The sequence below is a fragment of the Chelonia mydas genome, chromosome 22, assembly GCF_015237465.2.
Source record: "Chelonia mydas isolate rCheMyd1 chromosome 22, rCheMyd1.pri.v2, whole genome shotgun sequence".
NCBI lineage: Eukaryota > Metazoa > Chordata > Testudines > Cheloniidae > Chelonia > Chelonia mydas.
Window position 1 is genome coordinate 12,858,929 of NC_051262.2, and position 19,416 is coordinate 12,878,344.

General features: G+C 49.2%; 1 protein-coding gene and 1 long non-coding RNA gene across 7 annotated transcripts in view; one reads left to right on the forward strand and one right to left on the reverse strand.

Annotated features, from left to right (window-relative positions):
• NECTIN1 (nectin cell adhesion molecule 1) overlaps positions 1-14,233 on the forward strand; it is a 154,324-nt gene extending 140,091 nt beyond the window's left edge. For 2 of the 5 annotated variants that reach the window (XM_037882258.2, XM_037882256.2), the window contains one exon: positions 10,098-14,233. In XM_037882258.2, coding sequence (XP_037738186.1) covers positions 10,098-10,146 — 49 coding nt within the window. In that variant the 3' untranslated portion in view covers positions 10,147-14,233. Of the gene's footprint in view, positions 1-457; positions 9,972-10,097 lie in introns of those variants that run through there. The other 3 variants (XR_006287000.1, XM_037882259.2, XM_043534035.1) reach the window with 3 other exon arrangements.
• LOC122463542 lies at positions 10,245-15,154 on the reverse strand. Of its 2 annotated transcripts, none has more exons than XR_006287002.1 (3): positions 14,947-15,154; positions 14,091-14,205; positions 10,245-10,296 (listed from the first exon to the last, which is right to left on the reverse strand). It is a non-coding gene; the product is annotated as an uncharacterized LOC122463542 (long non-coding RNA). The 2 variants fall into 2 exon arrangements; XR_006287001.1 differs by lacking the exon at positions 10,245-10,296 and adding an exon at positions 10,993-11,125.
• Positions 15,155-19,416: the final 4,262 nt, after the last annotated feature.

Here is a 19,416-nt window from a genome sequence, read left to right on the forward strand (position 1 = left end):
TAGCTTTACAAAGGTCTGCTGGAAAATGCCACAAGGATTCGGATTCATTCCAGCCCTGGTACGTCTCAGCCACCAGGCTGGTCCCCTGCTCCGGTCACTGCAGAACACGACAGTCCGGGTCCCCGCAGAGGCAGGAGATTCTGTGGGGTGAGTCCCTGTGGGGAGAGGACAGTCTGGGGTGAGGGCGTCCCAGGGACAGGAGCCCCTGGGGTCAGAGTCACCATGGGGAGGGGACACTCTGGGGTGAGGGTCTCTGCAGCGGCCGGAGTGACTGTGTGAGTGAGTTGGATAGGTCTGGTCCGCCTGCCACCCTCCCATAGACCCCCTTGTTTCCCTGTGCTGGAAGGAGCCCTGTAGAGCCCACTGTAGCCGATAGGTAAGTGCCTGCCACTGGCCTTGCCCAGAGTGGACGGTAACCTCTCTCTCTTGCGGTGTCTCGCCCGTGTCCTGCGCACAGAATGAGGATCAAGGTCTTCGTAGACGTAACGAGCGAAAGCGGACAGTAAGTTTCTGGGTGGTTTTTTTTTTATCCTTTTGGTTCCGCTGTCAGTTTGGTGCAGGCGGGCGGTGCTGGGTCGTCAGCCACAGACACTGGGTGCCTCTATCCAACAGACGGGGAAAGCACAGGTCACAGCCAGCCACCCCACACATACCACGCCAACCCAGCCCTCCCCTCGGGGCAGGGTGCAGTGCCGACTCCATGGTCCATTCACCTCGGCCTCCCCGCTGAGATGGAGAAGGAGGCTGATTAGTGCCACTGGAGTGATGGGCTTGGACCACCCACCCTCTGGGCTGAGGCAAGCCAACTCATCCCACGCAGGGCACCAGACAGCCTTCCCTACCAACCCAGGCTGGGTTCTCGACGGCCAGCCGGAAGGCTCCGTGTCCCACCCCAGGCCCCTCAGCTACCATTACTGGGATGGAAGGTGGGCTGGGCCTCCTGAATCCAGCCCTGCCCTGGTGCTGTAGGGATAGACTGGGTCCCAGCAGGTTATACAGCAACCACCGAGGCTGACATGCAGAGGGCTCCACTGCCCGGGATTTCTTAGGGGCTGGCATCAACAGGCAACAGAGAAGTTGCCTTTAATCAGAACCAGCCTCCCTTGCTGTGGCACGTTTCCTGCTGGGCCGTTGGTCTCACAGTGGCAGAGATCTGGGCGTGATATGCTCTAGGCTGGCCCAGTAATATTGCATGTCTCTCCCCCTCTGAGGTGCCTCCACCCTGTATCCCGCTCCCACATGGCCCACACTGGGTCCTGCGTTCCCTCCCGTGTGGTGCTCCACACCAGACCCTGCTTCCCTCCGACAGTCACTGGCACACTGCACATCGTGTGGGCTCACCAGGGTCCCTGTGACCTGCTGGGCTTCACATCTCTGACGTGCTCCTCACCAGGCTGGGGTTCGCACTTTGACACAGACCCCCCTGGGGACATGAGCCTCGGCCCCTTCAGGTCACCTCCAGGCAGAGCCATGTCTCCGTGCCGGGTGGCTGGCCTCAGTGTATTCCTCCCTGCTGGCTCCTAGCTCCCACACTAGCATGCCATGCTGGACATGGCATCTCATTCCAGCATGCCCTTTGTCAGCCATTCCTACAGCACCTGATCCAAACCTGTTCTTCCTACAGGCTCGAGAGCCCTATTGGAGGGGCAGGCGAGATCCATGCTGCATAGTTCAGGGGGCCAAACCCATCCCCGGTGAAATGAGCAGAGCTGAATTTTCACCCTCTGATACTATCCACCCTTTGCAGCTTCCGAAAGGCAGCTGCAGGCTAAGCATAATTTCCCCTTCATGAGGGGCTGGCAGGCAGAGGGCAAACTAGTGAGAGATTCCACTGTGGACCCCTGCTCTTCTTCCCCTCTGCTGAACTGTGCTCCTAACTCTGACCCCCCACCCTTGCAAGGCCTGGCGTGTTATAGCTACACTCTGCAGGGAGCCCAGGAAAAGGTGAGAGGTTTGAAAGCAGAGATCTACCCACCCTTTCCCAGAGGATTCTTGCTCTGCAACAGGAGGCTGTTCTCAGAGCTATAAACAAGGCAAGCATTCCCTAATCCATCTTGGGAGGTCTTGCCTTTTCTTCCTGGGGTGGGAGATTTTATCGCCAGCGCAAGGACAGTAATCCGCCAAATCCAAATTTGGAAAGCCTCCTGGTTTCTCTGAAGGAAAAATAAAGCCGGTCATATGGTGCTTTGAAAGTGTAATCTCACTGCAGCAAAATCTCCCCACTCAGACACAGCATAGGCTGGAGGGTTCACTTTTGATGCTTTTATTAAAAAAAAAAAATTCTCCTGCACGTTGAGAATTTCCCGTCCCGTCTCTGTTGTGTGGATGGTTCAGATCATGAGACAGATTCCAAGACCCCGATGTGTCTGGAGGAAATTAAACCAGGAGGCAGACTCCCAGCCCTGCTGTCCAAGTACCAGCAGGCCCAGAGATGTGCCAGAACCAGAACCTCAAATGTGAACCCCTTCATGGTTAAAGGGGTTGGATTTGAATCCACAGATCCAGACTGCATCCGAGAAGAGTAGAAGCCAGTTTTCCAGTTCTGTTTTAATAATAATATCTAGCTTTGATGGTGCTTTTCACCAGTAGATCTCAAAGTGCTTTAGCAATTACCACTAGTCCTATTCTACAGGTGGGGAAACTGAGGCACGGAGCTGCACAGTAACTTGCCCAAGGTCACCCAGCAGGCCAGTGGCAGAGTTAGGAATCCTGGTCTCCTGAGTCCCCAACCAGTGCACTAGCCACTCCTGCTGTTTGGATGCATTCAAATGGATCATGATACTTCAGCACCATCAAACCCCAAACCCCTGCCCCTATTGAGCGCAGGCCTTTCGTTTCCCAGAATTACCTGCGCTCTGCACCCTTTTGGGGTCCCCCTTGCCTTTACGTTCAGAAATGTTGTACACCAGAAATCCAGACTCTCAGCAGCAACAGTGACCTTGGGCAAGTGACTTAGGCCCCGGTTTTTTAAGGTAATTAGTTGCCTAACTCCCGCTGAAATCTGGGCCTCGTTCACCACCTTTTGAGTGGGGTTAATAGCCCTGCCCTGACGCCCAATCCATTAGGGCACGGGAGGCAGTCAGGTACTGCAGCAATGGGGCCAGATGAATACCAGTGCGAGAGTTAGGGCTGGTCTAGGCTGAAAACTGACATTGGCCTAGCTTCATCATTCAGGAGTGTGACAAATCCAAACGCACATCCCAAGAGACATAGCTATGCTGACCAGCTCCCCGTGTACACCGTGCTCGGTGAAGGGAAGAATTCTTCTATCCACCTAGCTACCACCTCTGGGGAGGTGGATTACCTACGCGGATGGGAGAACCCCTCCCATCTCTGTAACAAGGGGCTATGCCGCAGCGCTCCGGCAGCAGAACTGCTGGCTGTAGGATTTTAAGTGTAGACCAAGCCTCGGCAAGGAATCCTGCAGCGTTAAGCTTCCTGCATGAATAATTTGTGTGTGCTTCTCCTTGTGGGTCTTGGCCCCTCCTAACCAAACCTCAGATCCACCCTCTGGGTCTGGAGCCAAGAGCCCAAAGTCTCTGCCTGGAGAGAATCAATTGCTCATGAGAGCCCAGTTCTCTCGATCCCAGCCCCTCTCCCTGATCCTTGCAGCTATTACTCACGATATACCCGGTGTGGTGAGCAATCAGGTTGCTCCATGATAGATAAGACGTCAAATGAGCAGCAGCGCTGTGAGAATTAGCTAAAGTCTGTGCAGCACTTTGAAGATGAAAAGGGCTATAAAAGTGCTGAGGAGTCAGTTTATAAACACAGTGGGGAAACTGATACTAGACGCCAGTACTTTGAGTTTCCCAGTGCTTTCAGTAATTCTTATGGGTAAGGATACTATACAGTGTGTGTAGCAGCCCTTGCTAGTGGCTTGTCCACTACAGGGCAACAGACTTCTCCTGCTATGGGTTATTGGAGCGGCTGCTTCAGTTTCAATTGTCTGCAGATCCTGGGGTTCAAATCCTGCTCATAATTTATGAGGAGATTGTTAGAAAAGTAGACCTGAACTCTCGTCAACCTCAGATGGTCTAGAGTAGCTGCCAGCAAAGGGGAAGCCACTCACATTCTCGCAAAGGATATTTATTGCATCTGTCCCTTTGTCTAGTCATGGTTGGCCCCATAGAGGATAACAGCCTCGGGCTAATGCAGCTAGTCCATTAGCTCCAATAGTAGTTAATAGCGCAGAAGGTCCTGTGTTCAAATCCTACTGCCGGGGAGCGTTCCAAGGCAGTTAGTGATAATGTTTTGGGTAAGACCAGGTGGCATGGAGCCCTTTCCAGATATTCCCCCCTTGTAATTCTGTCTTTCCTGCTTCTGATTTTCACGGAAATGAAGTTAACAAAACATCAAGATCTTGGCCAATATCTTTTCCCCTCCCATCCCCTCCTTCACCCTGGTTAGAATTCATCCCTGGCTATGGATGAGCAGATTTATTGGTGATTACCAGGTCACAAGGGGAAAACAATTCACAGCACTAATAACTATGCTTAAGGAGTGACTTTCAGAAGCAAGAAGAGCTCCAAAGTGGGGCGGGGGGGAGATGGTTGAACTAGAGTCACTGAGAAACTGAATTAGAGCATGTTAATCAAACAAAGACAGTTTAATAATAATCCACCGGGCTGTTTGAAATGGATGGCTTTTTGACACCCTACTTAATCAGTTTCTTTAAAATGATTTAAAACAAATATTCCCAGCTAACATAAGTGTTATATGGAATTGCATCAGAGGTGAAGGCGGGGAGAGCAGACACAAGAGGTGGGGGGGGGGGGGGAATTCATGTAGTAGCTAAATTTAATTAGCCATAATTTCATTTCAAACTTTGTTGGAGGTAAATAAGGTTGCAGAAAAGTCACAGAGGGACAAGGGAGAGATTCAAAGGGCACTGGCTGTCAGAGCTGTTAATAAACACAGGGTGTGTGCAATCCCCTTCCTTCCTGCTGCTTGAAAGTGAGCAAAGTGGGGACCAGGCTTGGCTTCTGCACTCACAGGCTTAAGGAAGGTGCGAGGGCACAGGGAATGCTTTTTCCTCCCCTAAGCTCCAAAATCTCGTCTGCCCTGCTGTGGTCATTCAGTACCAGTGCACAGTGCTACCAAGGCAGGGTGGCAGTGTTCTTGCACCCACCTTGCTCAGGTGGAGAGGCTGCCACAAAGTGATCACCTACACCTGTGCACAATAGCACACAATGCTGCCTGAGTGCCCACGGCACCACGTGCAATGCACAGCTCAGCCTGGGAGCATCTCACACCAGGATAAATGACAGTGCAAGCTGCAGGGCAATGGCAAATTGGGCCCAATGAGCCCGGTAGTGGAGGAACAAGCCCTGTAACCTGGTCATCTCTTGCAGCCCTATTAAGTATTGGTATTTCTAGTGATGGGCAATAGCCAGCACATTTCAATCTGCAGTAAGAAGCCCCCAGTTTTCATGGGGTTGATTTAGGCCCACCTCCATGGTTTTCCAAGGGTCTTTGCAGCAGATCCATAAAGATTTCCCACTATAACTCAGGGCCCTAGCCATGGGCTACGTCTCAGGATCCCTGCTCCGGGCTCCATCACAATAGTTTTGGTGGCCTTGTACTAGCCAATTACTGAGGCCACAGCACTGGCCTTTCAGCATGGTTCAGGTTCCCTAAATCAGACCCTCATTGGTCCTTGGGATCCTTCCCCAGGTTATTAGCATTTTGGGGTGTATCCCCATCAGCTCCCCTGTGTTTCTCCGGGCGCAATGCTCAGCTGTGTTGTGTTCCAGTGTCTTCCTGCATCTCCCAAACTGGCTCTAGCTCAGCTCCATCCAGATAAGACCCAGTTAAGGAAGCAGGTTTCTAATGTCTCTGCTGTGCTAGGGTAAGCCACTCCTTTGCACTATGCCTGTCACCCAGCATGCTAATGAATCCCTTTGCATGCCCAGTTCTGACATACTCATTTGCACGGAGCCTTGCACCCTACTCCAGCACAAACCCCTGGGGCACACATGATGCACAACTCCGGATGGGATTAATATTATAGACCTCCTTGCCCATAGTTCCAGGGTTGGGTCTGCCACTGCACACCTGCCCACGCACTGGGAGGTGGACTCCCTTACTACAAACATCCACATTCTGGTAAGGTGGGCAAACCCTGACCGCTTCTTGGCTGGGAAGGGGTTAATATCCTTGCTCAGAGAGGGAGTTCTGCTTCAAAAAAACATATTGGGTCAGCTGGCAGGCATGGAAGCAAGTGCCTTCCAGGTAAGGCTGATCAAGGGTGCTCAGCAGCAAGTGCAAAGACTGATTAATGACCCTGGCTATAAAGAGGGAGGAGACAAGGCCTGCTCTCCCTTTACGTAGTGGGAGGTGGATAGGTTGGGTTCTGAGTCCTGAGCAGTTATAGGTAGGTGAGGGAGCTAGCTTGAGATAGGAACATGTTCTGTATAAGCTGAAGAATTGCTTATTTGATTAGCAATAGTTCTCCCCTGGCAGCTGCTCTCAGTCCCTGCTGCATGAATGCTTGAGATCTGTGTGAGAACAACCACCTTTGTGTAGAGACCTGCTGCACCCCTGTGTTTGCCCTGGTGGTACAGATGCTGAGCCCTGGGCTGGGTGTGAATGTCCCTGTCCTGTAGGCTGGGGTTCTAGTCTTTCAATAGTGACTGACACCGCCACAGAAAGGGCACCACAACTTCCATAGGGCTGCCTGCCAGACCGTGTGGGGCTACAGGGGGTCCACTGAAGCTCAGGGGCACTTTGTGTAGCAAACCTAAATGGACTTGTAGCAATTAAGGCTTGATTATATGATCCTAGCCATCTTCTGACAAAAACAGGATTGTTCCCTACAGCGCATTCCCTAGCGCTTTAAATGTCTCAAGCAACAGGATTCCTCTCCTTCTGCAGGGGAGGCTATTGCACAGGCTGACTGGTTTTCCTGATGTTCAGCATAATCTTCCATCCCTTAATTACAGCCCATTACTCCCAGAAGCTCCCCACCAGCACCCACCCCCTTTCCTGCCACTCCCTGGCCCCTGAAATTACCTGGAGAACATGCAGCTCTCCAGATTATTTGCTGCCTCGTGCATTAGTTCAGCTTTGTAGAGCCATCAATAAATCATTAGCGACATTTTGTTTTCTGGATATATATATTATTTTTTTAAAGCAGCCTGGTGAAATATTTATCTGGGAGCTGGCAGAGAGAGGGCTGAGGGGCTCTTTCTGTTCCTTCAGGCTTTTCCTCTTGAGGACCCAAATCCTAGCACCAAATGGAACCATTTGGGGGACTTCCAACCTGTGGCAAGGGAGGGGGCCAGGAAAAAGTTGCATTTCAGTCAGGCCGAAAGCAAAGCCCATGCATAAAAAATGATCGCAGGCTGTTTTCTTCCTGGAGAGGAGAATGTTCCTTTAATCTACGATGCTGCATTATTTCATGGGAGTGTTGTGTTCTGGTTGCTATGGGTTATAGATCCTACTGGTTCACCAGACAGGCAGAGGACTGTCAAAAAGATAATTGAGGATGCTTGAAAACCCAAAGGATCATAATTGGTAGGCTGGCCTGGGCTGCTTCCTTGACCCGCTCCCGCCCTTAGCAGCTCAGCCTAAAACAAGGTGGAAAAACCCTTGGAGATAATCTGCCAATAGTGTAAGCAGCATTGATCTCTCTTCCCCTCTCATTACCTTGTCCTGATTTCCCCTGCCTAAACAGAGATGGGATTGGGGAAAAGGGAGGAGGATGAGCCAGCCTTTGCATGAATGGGTGTGTGATATGCATGCTTCGTGGATACAGGTGTGCCTGCCAGTGAATGGCTCCTTGTCTGGTGCTACAGATAAGTGCATCCATTTTGCAACAGCTTTAAGAGAACACGGGCCAGGGTGCTCAATATTTGATCTGCCTTCCTAGGATCAGAACCACACAGGGACCCTCCCCCAGCTGATAATGCTCTGTTGTATTCCAAACCTCAATAGAACAGGGAACAATTAATTTGGATAAAAGAGGCTTCAGACAAGTAAAGGGCTTAAGTCTATATCTAATTTGTGTTGTAGTAGCACTGGGGGCCCCAATCAGGGAGCAGGACCCCATTAGACAACCCTTGCCCCCCATTGACAATCTACTAACTAAATGAGGCTATGGAACAACAGAGATTGGACAGTTCAAGATTTGACCGTGTTGTTTTTCAATGCACGGTGGTGTGTTTGAGAGAAAGAAAGCCCTCGGTTTTTGGTGTGTGACACATCAAAACTGGCACATCCACTCTCTTGAGTGCCTTTCAGCAAATCAGGTAGCCAGGAAGAACACTATCCCCAGGGAGCTAACCCTTGGAGGGAAGACCAAAGCAGGAGTAGGGCCTCTTGAGCCCCAAATGTAGCAGATAAGCCAGTCTTTGCCTAATAGGAAAAAGAGCTGTCAAGTAACCTTTTAAATGTGCTGAGGCCAAACAACAGGAAGCGGGAGCTGAAAGCAATTGCTTATGACGTGCCCAGGTTGTTGTAATGATGCCTGGAATGTAGAGAGATGTCCCGACTAGGTCCTTCACCAAGATCAGCTTGCAGGGTTTCAAAATAATAGAGAAATGTGTGAGCAGGAAGGGATACAATCCACTGCCAGTACCGAGGGAGGGCAAGTGAAGACTTTGCATTTCCCTGGGGCACTGAGCAAGCTGGGTCTGTCCGTCCCCCTGACACACACACATGAACAGAAGGGAGGGAGCTGAGCATCAGTGGATGTTCTTTCCAATCATCCCTTTTGTTTTGCAGAAAGAAAGATCTTGGCGATTTTGCACTAGAACAAGTGACATTTGATTATCATTTGTTATTAACAACTGGGCAAAGCAATCACCACAATAGCTCAAGCTCCTTGGAATTCAAGGCATTTGCATTTTGTTTAGGGCTTGCAGAAAAGAACCAGATTTTGCAAAATATCTGAGCAGCGCTGCATTCTTCTCCCTCCCTCCACCCCCGGAAGAAATGGATCATTTTATGGAGGAAAGATTGTGTCTGTTTTCCCATCTTGAAGGAAATGGTCTTGTGTCCGAGCCAAATCCACGATATTTTTCCAAATTGGACATTTCAGTTCTCAACACTGTAGCCCCAATCCTGCAAACCCTGACATACACAATTAGTGTTACTCACGTGAGTAGTCCCGGTGATTTCAATGGAACTGCTCCAGTGCATAAAGTTAAGCACGTGCACAAGGGTATGCAGGTTTGTTTGGACAATAAACCATTTCACCCTCCAAGGCCTGATCCTGCAAACAGACTTTACAAAGGAACATAGGCATAACCAGACTGGATTAGATTCCAAGCCCATCTAGCCCAGTATCCTGCCTCTGACAATAACTAGCACTAGATGCACCAGAGGAAGGTGTATAAGAAGCCTGCATTAGGTAGATCTGAGACAATCTGTCCCGCACACTAGGTCTTCTCCTAAATCCTTATAGGAGTAGATTGGTTTAAGCCCTGAAGCATGAGATCTAATATTGGTCCCAAAATTTTTGTTAGCATTAACTGTTTTAATTCCGGCTATTTTTGTTTTCTGCACAAATGTACACTCCTTTTTTCAGTGTTACTAAGCTCTAGACGTCAATGACATCCTGTGGTAGGGTGTGTCAGTCTGATTATGCACTGCATGAAAAAAAGATTTCCTTTGATCAGGTTTGAATTTTGCCACCTTTTAATTTCATTGACCATCCCTGGTTTTTGTGTTATGAGACAGGGAGAACAGAAGCTCTCCATCTCCCTTCTCTACACCAGTCTTTATTATCTGCTTTTATCATGCCCCTTCTTATGCATTTCCTTCCAAAGGTAAATATTACACATGTGAATCATCCCATTGAAACTCACCTGTGTAAAATTAAGCCCTTGGGAAACGATTTGCAGGACTGGGAACAAAGTATGTAAATTTTCATGGGGAAAATGGGCATATATGTGGGTGAGGCAGACATTTCTCATTGCCAAAATGGCCCAGGATGAAATGTGAATAGCTTGTTTTTTTGGGGGGGGGAAAAAAAACCAACAGAGCTCCATTATTTTCCCTGCCGCTATTAACTCACAGGGAGTTAGGTACCTGTGCCTGTTACTGCAGTCTAGCTCCAAGATTCTATTCACTGACTTTGTCTCTTCTCCCAGAACTTTGGAAAGTGTCACTCAGAGATACCGGATGCGAGTGATCACCTGACCTGCTGTTGCTCACCTGAAGATCAATATCTGGAGAAAATACCCAGTGTCTATAACCCCTTATCGTATCTCCCAGAAGATCTGTATCCTCACCGTGCTGATATCTCCTTTTGCTGCCCACCACCAGGTTCCCGGGCGCCGTACATCTGTCCTAAGGAACAGTATGTTTAAAACAACAGCACACAGTCAAGCAAAAGCAAAGAAGCCAGTTCTTCACATCTCCCGACCTTTCACATATTAACCAAGGCCTTTGATTTCTCCCCAGCCATTGAGAATTTTGTCTGCGTTTTTCTGTTTTTAAATTTTGGTGCAATTGTAATTGACACGATTCGGTTAAGTATCCACCTGCTCATTAGCGCTCAAGGGAACTCTCTACCTTCATCTATGTGTCATACACTGACTGCATCTTTTTTCTAATTTTGGCCCCACCACCCTCCAGTAGCAAGCTGGCTATGTGCATGCGTGTGTGTGTCAGTGGGTGGCTGGGTGGGTGTACCACTGCCCTCTGTTGGATGGAATGTCCCAGACCCACTCAAGTGTCTGTGTTCCGTAGTGTCAATTTTTACACCATTTACACAAGAGGATCCTGGAGCGGATTCCTTCACAAACCTTGTTACACCATGTCTAAAATTCCCAACTCTACTTTTACTTCCAAACAAAATGATCTCTGTACTACATTGAAACTTCCCAGCCAGGGCCCGGGTCTGAGTCTGCAACTCTCTCGTTTGAAAATACCGTTTGGGACCGGGAGCCCTGTTCAAAGAGCAAAGGGTAAAGATTTCTGAACCAAATGTAACGATGGGACGTTTGGAATGAAAAAGGCTCAGAACCAGCCCCAGAGCAGAAGAGACGTTGTATTTTTCCCCACTCCCAACTTCTTGCATTGACTCTTCCCAACCCAGAGGGTGTAGGAACAGAATTTGGGCACAGGAAAGACAATGGATTCTAGAACATCTTCCTAGAACTTTCTATCATGTAACCTGAAACCAAAAGAAAAAGAATCTCTAATTAGGAAAAATACGTAGATATACACGCCATAATTTTCTTTTCCAAAAGTCTAAAGCTCACCCCAGGTCCGTCTGTACACCTGTTGATTGGAATTTTAAAGTGAACTCAGGCAGAACATAGAAAACAAATCAGAATTTCAGGTAATCTTCTTGCTCTTAATGAAGGATAAAAGCCAACACAGAATTTGGCCTTTTAACTTTTTTTAAATCGTCTTAGTTTTGGACTGTGAATTTTTTGATATTTGGAGTGTGTGCGTGTGTGTGTATATGAAAGTGTAAGTTCCTGCAACCACCAAGTGTTTTAGATAAGAGAATTCATCTCCACGTCACCTCCTTGTTCACTTGTATTAGAAAAAAAGAAAAGAAGAAGAAGAGGAACAAGAGGAATAAAGTCTTGGAGAATAGTTGGCTTCAGGGATATTTCTAACCTTTTCCACCCAGGTACAGCATGGGAGAGACACAGAATGGACAGTTATGCACAAGGGGACATGTCTTCAGTTAACAGACTCTTATTTTTCTTAATTTTGGGATGGATCTTTTGCATCCTGGAGACATACACAACTCGCACTGCTGATCCACAAGGACATGTGAGCCAGGCACCCCCAGCTATCTGCCTGGTTCTCCAACACCAAACCAGTATCCAATGCTCCTTGCACAAATGCAAAGGAAACCACCACAGTATTAAAGATGCCCCATGGGGGAAATAACACATCAGACACTGTCAGCCGAGCTCCTGCCTTCGCAAATAGACTGGGTCACTTTTATTTTTGTATATTTGATTCTAAAGGCAAAGGTCACTCTATGTACTTTCTTTGCTCCCACCCCAGAGGTTTGTCTCTGAGCTCATCCTGCTTGTCCCCCAACTCCCTGACTCACACAGAAGCACGTCTGTGTCCGCACTACCTCATATATTTCCTGCAGGCTAAAATATGGAGAGAGAGAGAGAGAGATTGCTTCCATTAGGAAATAATGTGCCATGAGGGAACCAGGCTCCGCCCACGCCTCCTGGGACTGCCCCATAAAACCTAGCTCTGCCCTTTCCCTGTGCACATTGCCACATCCTGTTTTGGGAAAACAGCATGGCCGCCTGGAGCGATGACATCATTCCCCTCTGCAGAGGGAAATGGAAGAGCTGGTTGGGGTTGGGGTGGGTTCTGTTGGACTGAATGGCTTTGTTGCTTTGTGCTGACCAGGTTGGCTGTCTCTAGAGATCAGGGAAGAGGGCACCAGCTCTTCCAGGCCTACCGCCATCCCAAAGCATGCAGCCCCTCTAGCTGGCCCACGGAGCAGGCGGGGCAGCCCATGGTAGCACCTAGCGCATGGAACTCTCCCATTGTCAGAAGGGCCAATGGGCCCCCTAATTATAGACACAGGGCCTTTGAAATCCCTTCCCTTCCATCTTTGAGGGTTTGGATCCTTTGGCCCTGTTTGGGTTCACACTTCCTTGATCGGCCTCCTCTGCCCAGAGAACTGGCCAATTCACTTCCCTTCACGAACGAGCTCAAAGTGCCACTTGCCTCCACTCAAAAGCTTGACCTCTCTCTCTCTCTCTCTCGCTCTTTCCTCTTAACGTGCCATGTGGTAATGTTTGGCAGCCACGGAGTTGGGTTTGCTCTGAACTAAGACCTACTGCCATCACTGTCCAGTTCCCTGCCACCCACGCTGGTGATGGGAATGTACTTTGGCCTCCTCTACCAATCTGCCTTTAGTCCACCCATTAGAGAAGGAGATGTGGTGGCAGAAAACCCCTGGGGTCTTTGCGTCCTGGAGAGAGATGCAACCTCACACCGCTGACCTACAAGAACACATGGGCAAGGGACATTCCCTCCGACTCCCTTCCTAAAGAAAGGGGGCATCTCCAGGCTAGCAGGAATTAAAGTGGGAAGCCTGTTTCCACGTTCACCCCAGATCTGGGCACATAGATGAGAGGCAGAACAAAAGCAACATGGTCAACTCTTGAGGTGCATAAGAATTATATTACATGAAAGGACTGTATGTGGGAGGGGAGGGGGGCAGCGGACATCTCTGTAGCTAGAGATTTCTTCTGCAGTCTTTGGGAGAGGACGGTACTATGATGGGTGAGGGGACAACATGTAGGCAGACTGTAGTGTCGCATGGCAGCTCAAAGAAAGTCCAGTTGCCTTGGACAAATTTGAACTCGAGCTGTCCATAAAGAGGAGACACAGAGATCTTTGCTTTTCAGCAAAGCGAAAGGATTTCTAAGCTCCCCAGAAAGAAAGAGTGAGACAGAAATTCAGCCTCTGAAACCAGCTGCCTGATTTATCCAGTGCATGTTTTAAACTTAGGAACATTTGATCTCTCTCTGCCTTTTCTACCTTCTCCCCTATTCTTGACACACTAAACAAAGAAGGCCCTTCTGTGTGTGCTGCAGCAGAAGGTCTGGTGGTATCGCCAGATTCCTTCACGACCCCCATGTGGAGATGTGTAAAAACCTATCGGGAAATGGAGGGGGAGGTTGACTTGATCGGGTTTTGGTTCCACAAAGCCAAATCCATGGATGGTTTTGATCCAGGCCCTCATTTTGCTCCTCTGTATTCATGGGTTCAAATATATTGTCCCATAGATCTTCTATCTTCCCCAGCCCCAAAGCAAAGGGATCATACTTCTTTTCCTCCCATGCCCAAGTCTTGACCTTTCAGAGGCAGTGGTCCAGCTTCAGCAATGTCAGACAGTGTTGTCTCTCTCCAGCTAGGATAAGCCCACACCTCGGCATAGGCTGCTTAGACAAAGGACCTGTTCTTGCAGCAGTGCCATCCTTAGTGGGGGAGGTAAAGGGTGGTTGCTTGGATTGAACAGGAAAGGTGGCTGAATGCGAATACACAGAGAGAGAGAGAGAGAGAGAGGGAGGCAGCAGCCCCCATGTCCCAGTGGCAGGCGGGTGGGTGGATGATTTCGGTGTTTTATTTCTGTGTCTTACCTCATGCGAGACGTGAAGCTGTGTCTCCTGTCCAGGGGGGGTGAAATGCCAGACCTGCTGCGGGGATGGCTGATGGTTGATGGAGCTGTTCTGGAGGACCAGACTGACCACAGAGCTTAAATAAAAGTGATGTAAGAGTTCAAGCAGCTTCCCTGGTCTCTTTACTGTGAAACTGGTGTTGGGTGTTTGGTCTCAGCCCTCTGACCACACCTCGTTCACTGCACAATTAAAGCTTTACACTTTAGCCCTTCCCCACCTCTACACACACACCCCCGTTGTCAGGGCTGATTCCCTACTCTGGCACTTCGAGTGCAGAAGGGGGCATGGCCCGCAAGGATTCTAAAAATCAATAGTGGCCACTCCAGGCTTGTATTAAACTCCCAAGGTTACAGCTTTTCTCTGACCTTGGCTTGGTAAACGCTGCCCCCACCCAAATGCAAAAACCTCCTTGAACTCAGGAAGGAGCACTTGGGAATTCCTCCCTGTGGGGTATCTTCTGGGGAAGAGCTGAGAAGAAAACAAAGAAAATTAGCTGTTGCCACCAGCTAATCAAACAGCATATGCACAAACCTCTTAGGACACTGCTACTCTGAAACCAATCCAAATCCTGCTCTTAAAAAAGGTAAATTTTACTAAAAACAAAAAGGAAGAAAATACATCTGGAACGTAGGCTTTTGCTAGATTTTAAAAGAGCAATTCCAAAAATTAAACACCCAAAATAGCCTCTTGGGGGTTCAGCTTAAAGGTTATAAGCAAACAAAAGCAGCTGGGGTTAGCACAGAGGAGTCCAAAAGCCTTAAAAAATAAACAGAAATAAACCTAATCACATCTTTCTAAATATTTCTAATTTTCTTACATTCCTGCTGCCCCATCTCTTCACCCCAGAAAGAGCAACCACAGACACAAAGGGAAAGCTTCCTTCCCAATTTTAAAAAGTTCTAGCCTTCCCATTGGCTCTTTCGGTCAGGTGTCCTTTTCTTTACCTGGGGGACTTTTTTAACCCTTTACAGGTAAAGCATGCAGAGAACAGATACCAACAGGGATTTTACAGCTAACTGGCTGGCTGGGTGCCCATCAAAGGGAGATGCTCCCTGCCCCTTTATTTATCACACCCCCGCACAGATCTCTGTACAGGACTGGGAGTTATTATGTTCAAGTCCCTTCTAGGAGGAAGGTGTGGTGAGAAGGTGCCACCTCTGTCCCATTTGTCTTCCCTGTTTCTCTTTCTTTGTGGGAGCCTCCCTCTAGGTCTCCTTGCCTTCCTCTGAGCTGGGGCCTGCTCACCGAAGGGCTAACTGAAAGGTCCACCAAGTTCGCCACATTGTAGCCCCAGCTTTTTTGTGAGTCTCTGAGGCAGGAGGACTTGTGTCGCCTGCCCCAGGGACCAAATAGGTGCACTGGGTGGGTGAGTGGCTGTGCGGCTTTGTTCACTGAAGCAGGGCTATTTGGGATGATGAATGTAGCACACCTGGCTCTGCGTGGCTGCCCCTGTCTGGTTCTGACATGCTGCCTGGAGAACATCGGGAGAAAGCTGGAGCCCCCATCCATGAGGCTGGGAAAGGAGAGGGGGGGACTGTTCCATCTCTGCTTCTCTGTCATTACATGCACCCAGGCATCATGGCGAAGCGAGCAGAAAAGCACGGACTTCCAGGATCCATTCCCTTACCAGTGACACGGCCACTCCAGACATCCCCTGGCCCTGCCATGAGCACATGACCTACACCAACTGGTGGGGGGACTTTCCCTGATTAATATGAAACCAGCAAGTGCCTGATGTGTGCGGGGAACTGGCATCACAGTAGAATTCCCCATTAAAAAGAAAGCAAGAAAGAAAGAATGCATTGGAGGGAGGACAGAGGTGCAGAGAAGACACGGTTCTGGGTATTTTCCTTTGAAGTCCAATATCTGGTTACAGTAACCCTGTGGATGGGATGAAATGGGCTCCTGAATGTGGTGGGCCCATTGTCCGCAGTCAGATTAAATTCCTCTGACGGGCAGCCTTCAGGGACATTACAATAACTCCTCCAGTAACCGGTCTCTTTGCAGACTTGCAACACCACAGGTTGTCCAGTTCCTTTCCAGGGCACGTAGCCAAGTCTCATCCGCTGTGTTCCCGCTCCTTGGGACGCAGCATGAGTTAGGGTGGTATGGCATGTACTGCGGGCAAAGCCAGAGTAACAGCTCTGGTCTCGTACAAACAGGAATGAACTCAGGGAAGCCCTGTGGCTGGGGTTATGCTGGAGGACGAAGCAGATGACCACACTGGTCTTTTCGGACCTTATAACCTATGAATCCAGGAGTGGAAATGCAGAGCAAGTTGAATGACAGTTCAGCCAAACCCTCTCTTCATTGCCGCAGGGTGGGTGGCTGTGACCAAATAGGACTGCATGCTCTGCTCTTCTGCTTGGAGTTCTTTGAGTCTTTCTGGGAGTGTGTAAAGGTGTACCATGCCTGTGAGCAGCAGAGACTCAGCCCTGCTCCGAACAGGGCCATCAATGGCTATTAGCCAGGATGGGCGGGGATGGTATTCCTAGCCTCTGTTTGCCAGAAGCTGGGAATGGGCGACAGGGGATGGATCACTTGATGATTCCCTGTTCTGTTCATTCCCTCTGGGGCACCTGGCATTGGCCACTGTCAGAAGACAGGATACTGGGCGAGATGGACCTTTGGTCTGACCCAGTAGGGACATTCCTATGTTCTTAATAGAGTCTGGACTCTGTCCAGCATGTATAAACTTCCCCCTGCCTGGGGATTGGCTTTATCACTCATTCAAATGACAGCTGAGATTGCAACTTTGTGCATGGTATTCCCACTTCCTCCACCCCCTTCCCTTCATCCTCCTGCTACATCCCACCATATCCCTAGATTGTGAGCACTGAGGTACAGGGGCTGCCCGTGTTTTGCTTGTTTGTGTAGTGACTCCCAGATTCACAGATTCCCAGGCCAGAAGGGACCATTGCAATCATCTAGTTTGACCCCCCACATGACACAGGCCATAGGACTTCCCCAGCTACCTGGCACCACAGAGGTCTGATCTTTAACTGGGGGCCCCTGGGCACTAGTGTAATGTCAATAGTTATAGTAATAACAGCAACCAAACATACTTCAGCCTAAGCTTTCTCCCCAAGCTTGGCTTCAGCTAGGATTTCTCAGCAGGACCTCCTCCAGGCCAAGCCTGAGTTCCCTCTTCCTATGAGTTAGACTGTCCAACCTCTCTCAAATACCTGGTTGGCGTTAACAAGAAATACCTACCATTGCAACTTAGCAGCAATTACCCTGCATCTGCAGGCAAGGTGTGAAGATCCTGACAGCCAGATGGCTCAGTAGGGTAGCCCTGCATCTCAAGGAAGGGTCTAAGCATCTGTCCACGTGTTACGGTGCCTGAACTAGTGCACTGAAAGCCCTTACAGGTGGATTTGCTTTGGAGACCGGCCCAGCTAACCGTGGAATTAGCACACTGTTAGTATGTGCACTACCAAATGGGTCTGACCAACACGCAGCTAGGGAATTCTTAGCACAAGTCACTAGCTCTGCAAATGAAAACTCTCCAGGGCCTGTTTTAATGGGAAAGCTACATTGCCCGGGGCTAGAGCGTCTCTTAAAAAAAATAAATAAAAAGACCTTGGTCCTTTGAAACAATTCACCCAGGGATGGAGACAGCAAAAGGCTTGAGGTGGGGATGGTACAAAAGAGCCTGTCACTTCTAGGCCACTGGTGAAAATTCACCCTAGGCTGCTGTCATGTGGCCTTCTGTTGGATTGCATGAGATGAGTTGCTAGGGCCTCAGCCCAGTGGCTAGCAGGACATGGCAGAGAATGGCATGGGCCCAAGGAGTTTCCCTTGATGAGTCTCAGCAGAGGGACCAAGGATGGGATGGACCTGGAATATGAATACACTACAGGTAGTGAGTGACTCCAGGGCAGGACGGAGAGAGCTGACTGATAGCTCCTCCTGCAGAACTCCAGTCCGGCACCTATCACTAGCATGCATTCACTTTAAATGAAGGAGAAGAGCCACTGAAAACGGCTGCTGTGTAACACTATAACACAGAATACCCTCGGCACCGTCCCTTAAACACCGTCTGAGTTTAAAACCCCCAGGAACACCAAGGTTCAGCAGAGACACTTTGCAGACCCTGAGCCTTGTGGCAACTGGGGGCTGGGGGCGGGGGGTGGGTAAAGACAGCTGCTTGTACAAAGGTGATGGGAGCCCCATTCATTCCAGTTCATCTTATTTCTTTTCCGCCATCAGATCTGCAAGCAGGGTCAGCACTCAGAGTGCCTTTCCAAGCCTCCATCTCAAACACTTACCAAGCTCTGATTAGCCTTATCCTAGCACAGAGCATATCCTGCTGGTCCCTTTATTTCATATATAGATAGATTTTTTTTAAGCCAAAGATCTGTTATTTTCTCTCTGAAACAGCTGCCTTTAGAGAAAGCTTTTCATGCAGGAGCAAAAAATAGACACAGAGGAGCCCAGACGATACCATGCTATGTGTAGGGATCAGAAAAAAGGGCTCCAAATTAAAGGACAGAGTGGTAAAGTGTGCTACATTAAAGATTCCACATCTCAGCTGGCAAACAGAGGTGGCTGATCTCTTTTGCTTTTCTATCATTGCGTTCCCACTCTCTATATTCTTTTTGGAGGATGGGAGCCAAGGTTAAATCTGCGACGAACATACAGAGCCATCTTCCTCGTGGTGAATAGAATCCCTGAAATGCTGCCGGAGAAGACAACGCTTCCTCCAGCCCCCCCACCCCAAAAATACTCCCTCCTCATTCAGGCTCGAGCAACATCATTTTCACATCAGTACTAATTACATTAATGATTCTCCTCAGTATAAAACTCATTAAGCTGGAATTTATGGTTCATTAACTCAGAGCCGGAGCATTAGCTACTTCGCTGGTGCAATGGGATGGGTCAGGTATAGTGCTCATGTGAACGTTCCCAGGGCCATGCACCTACTGAAGTGCAAACCAAGTTGATTCTTGTCTTTGCAAGGCTCCTGGCAGATGCTGTGCCTGGAAAGAACTGCTGCTGTGAACCTCCAAAGGGTGAGGGAGATGGATGCTGCTACAGGCTTGTAGTGAGATGTGTTATGTTGCAGGGAAGATTGTAGGTGATTGTCATGTTAATCCCATGAGGGAAGTATGTGCAGATGGGCTTCTGGCTAGAATGGGTTTGCCTGAATTGGACAGGCCATAAAAATATAATAGTGGAAACATGGACTTGAGGTTTAGGCATGAGACTGGCACTCAGAGGATCAGGCTCTGCCTCAGACTCGCTGCATGACCTGGGGCAATTCACTCCATCCCTCTGTCCCTCC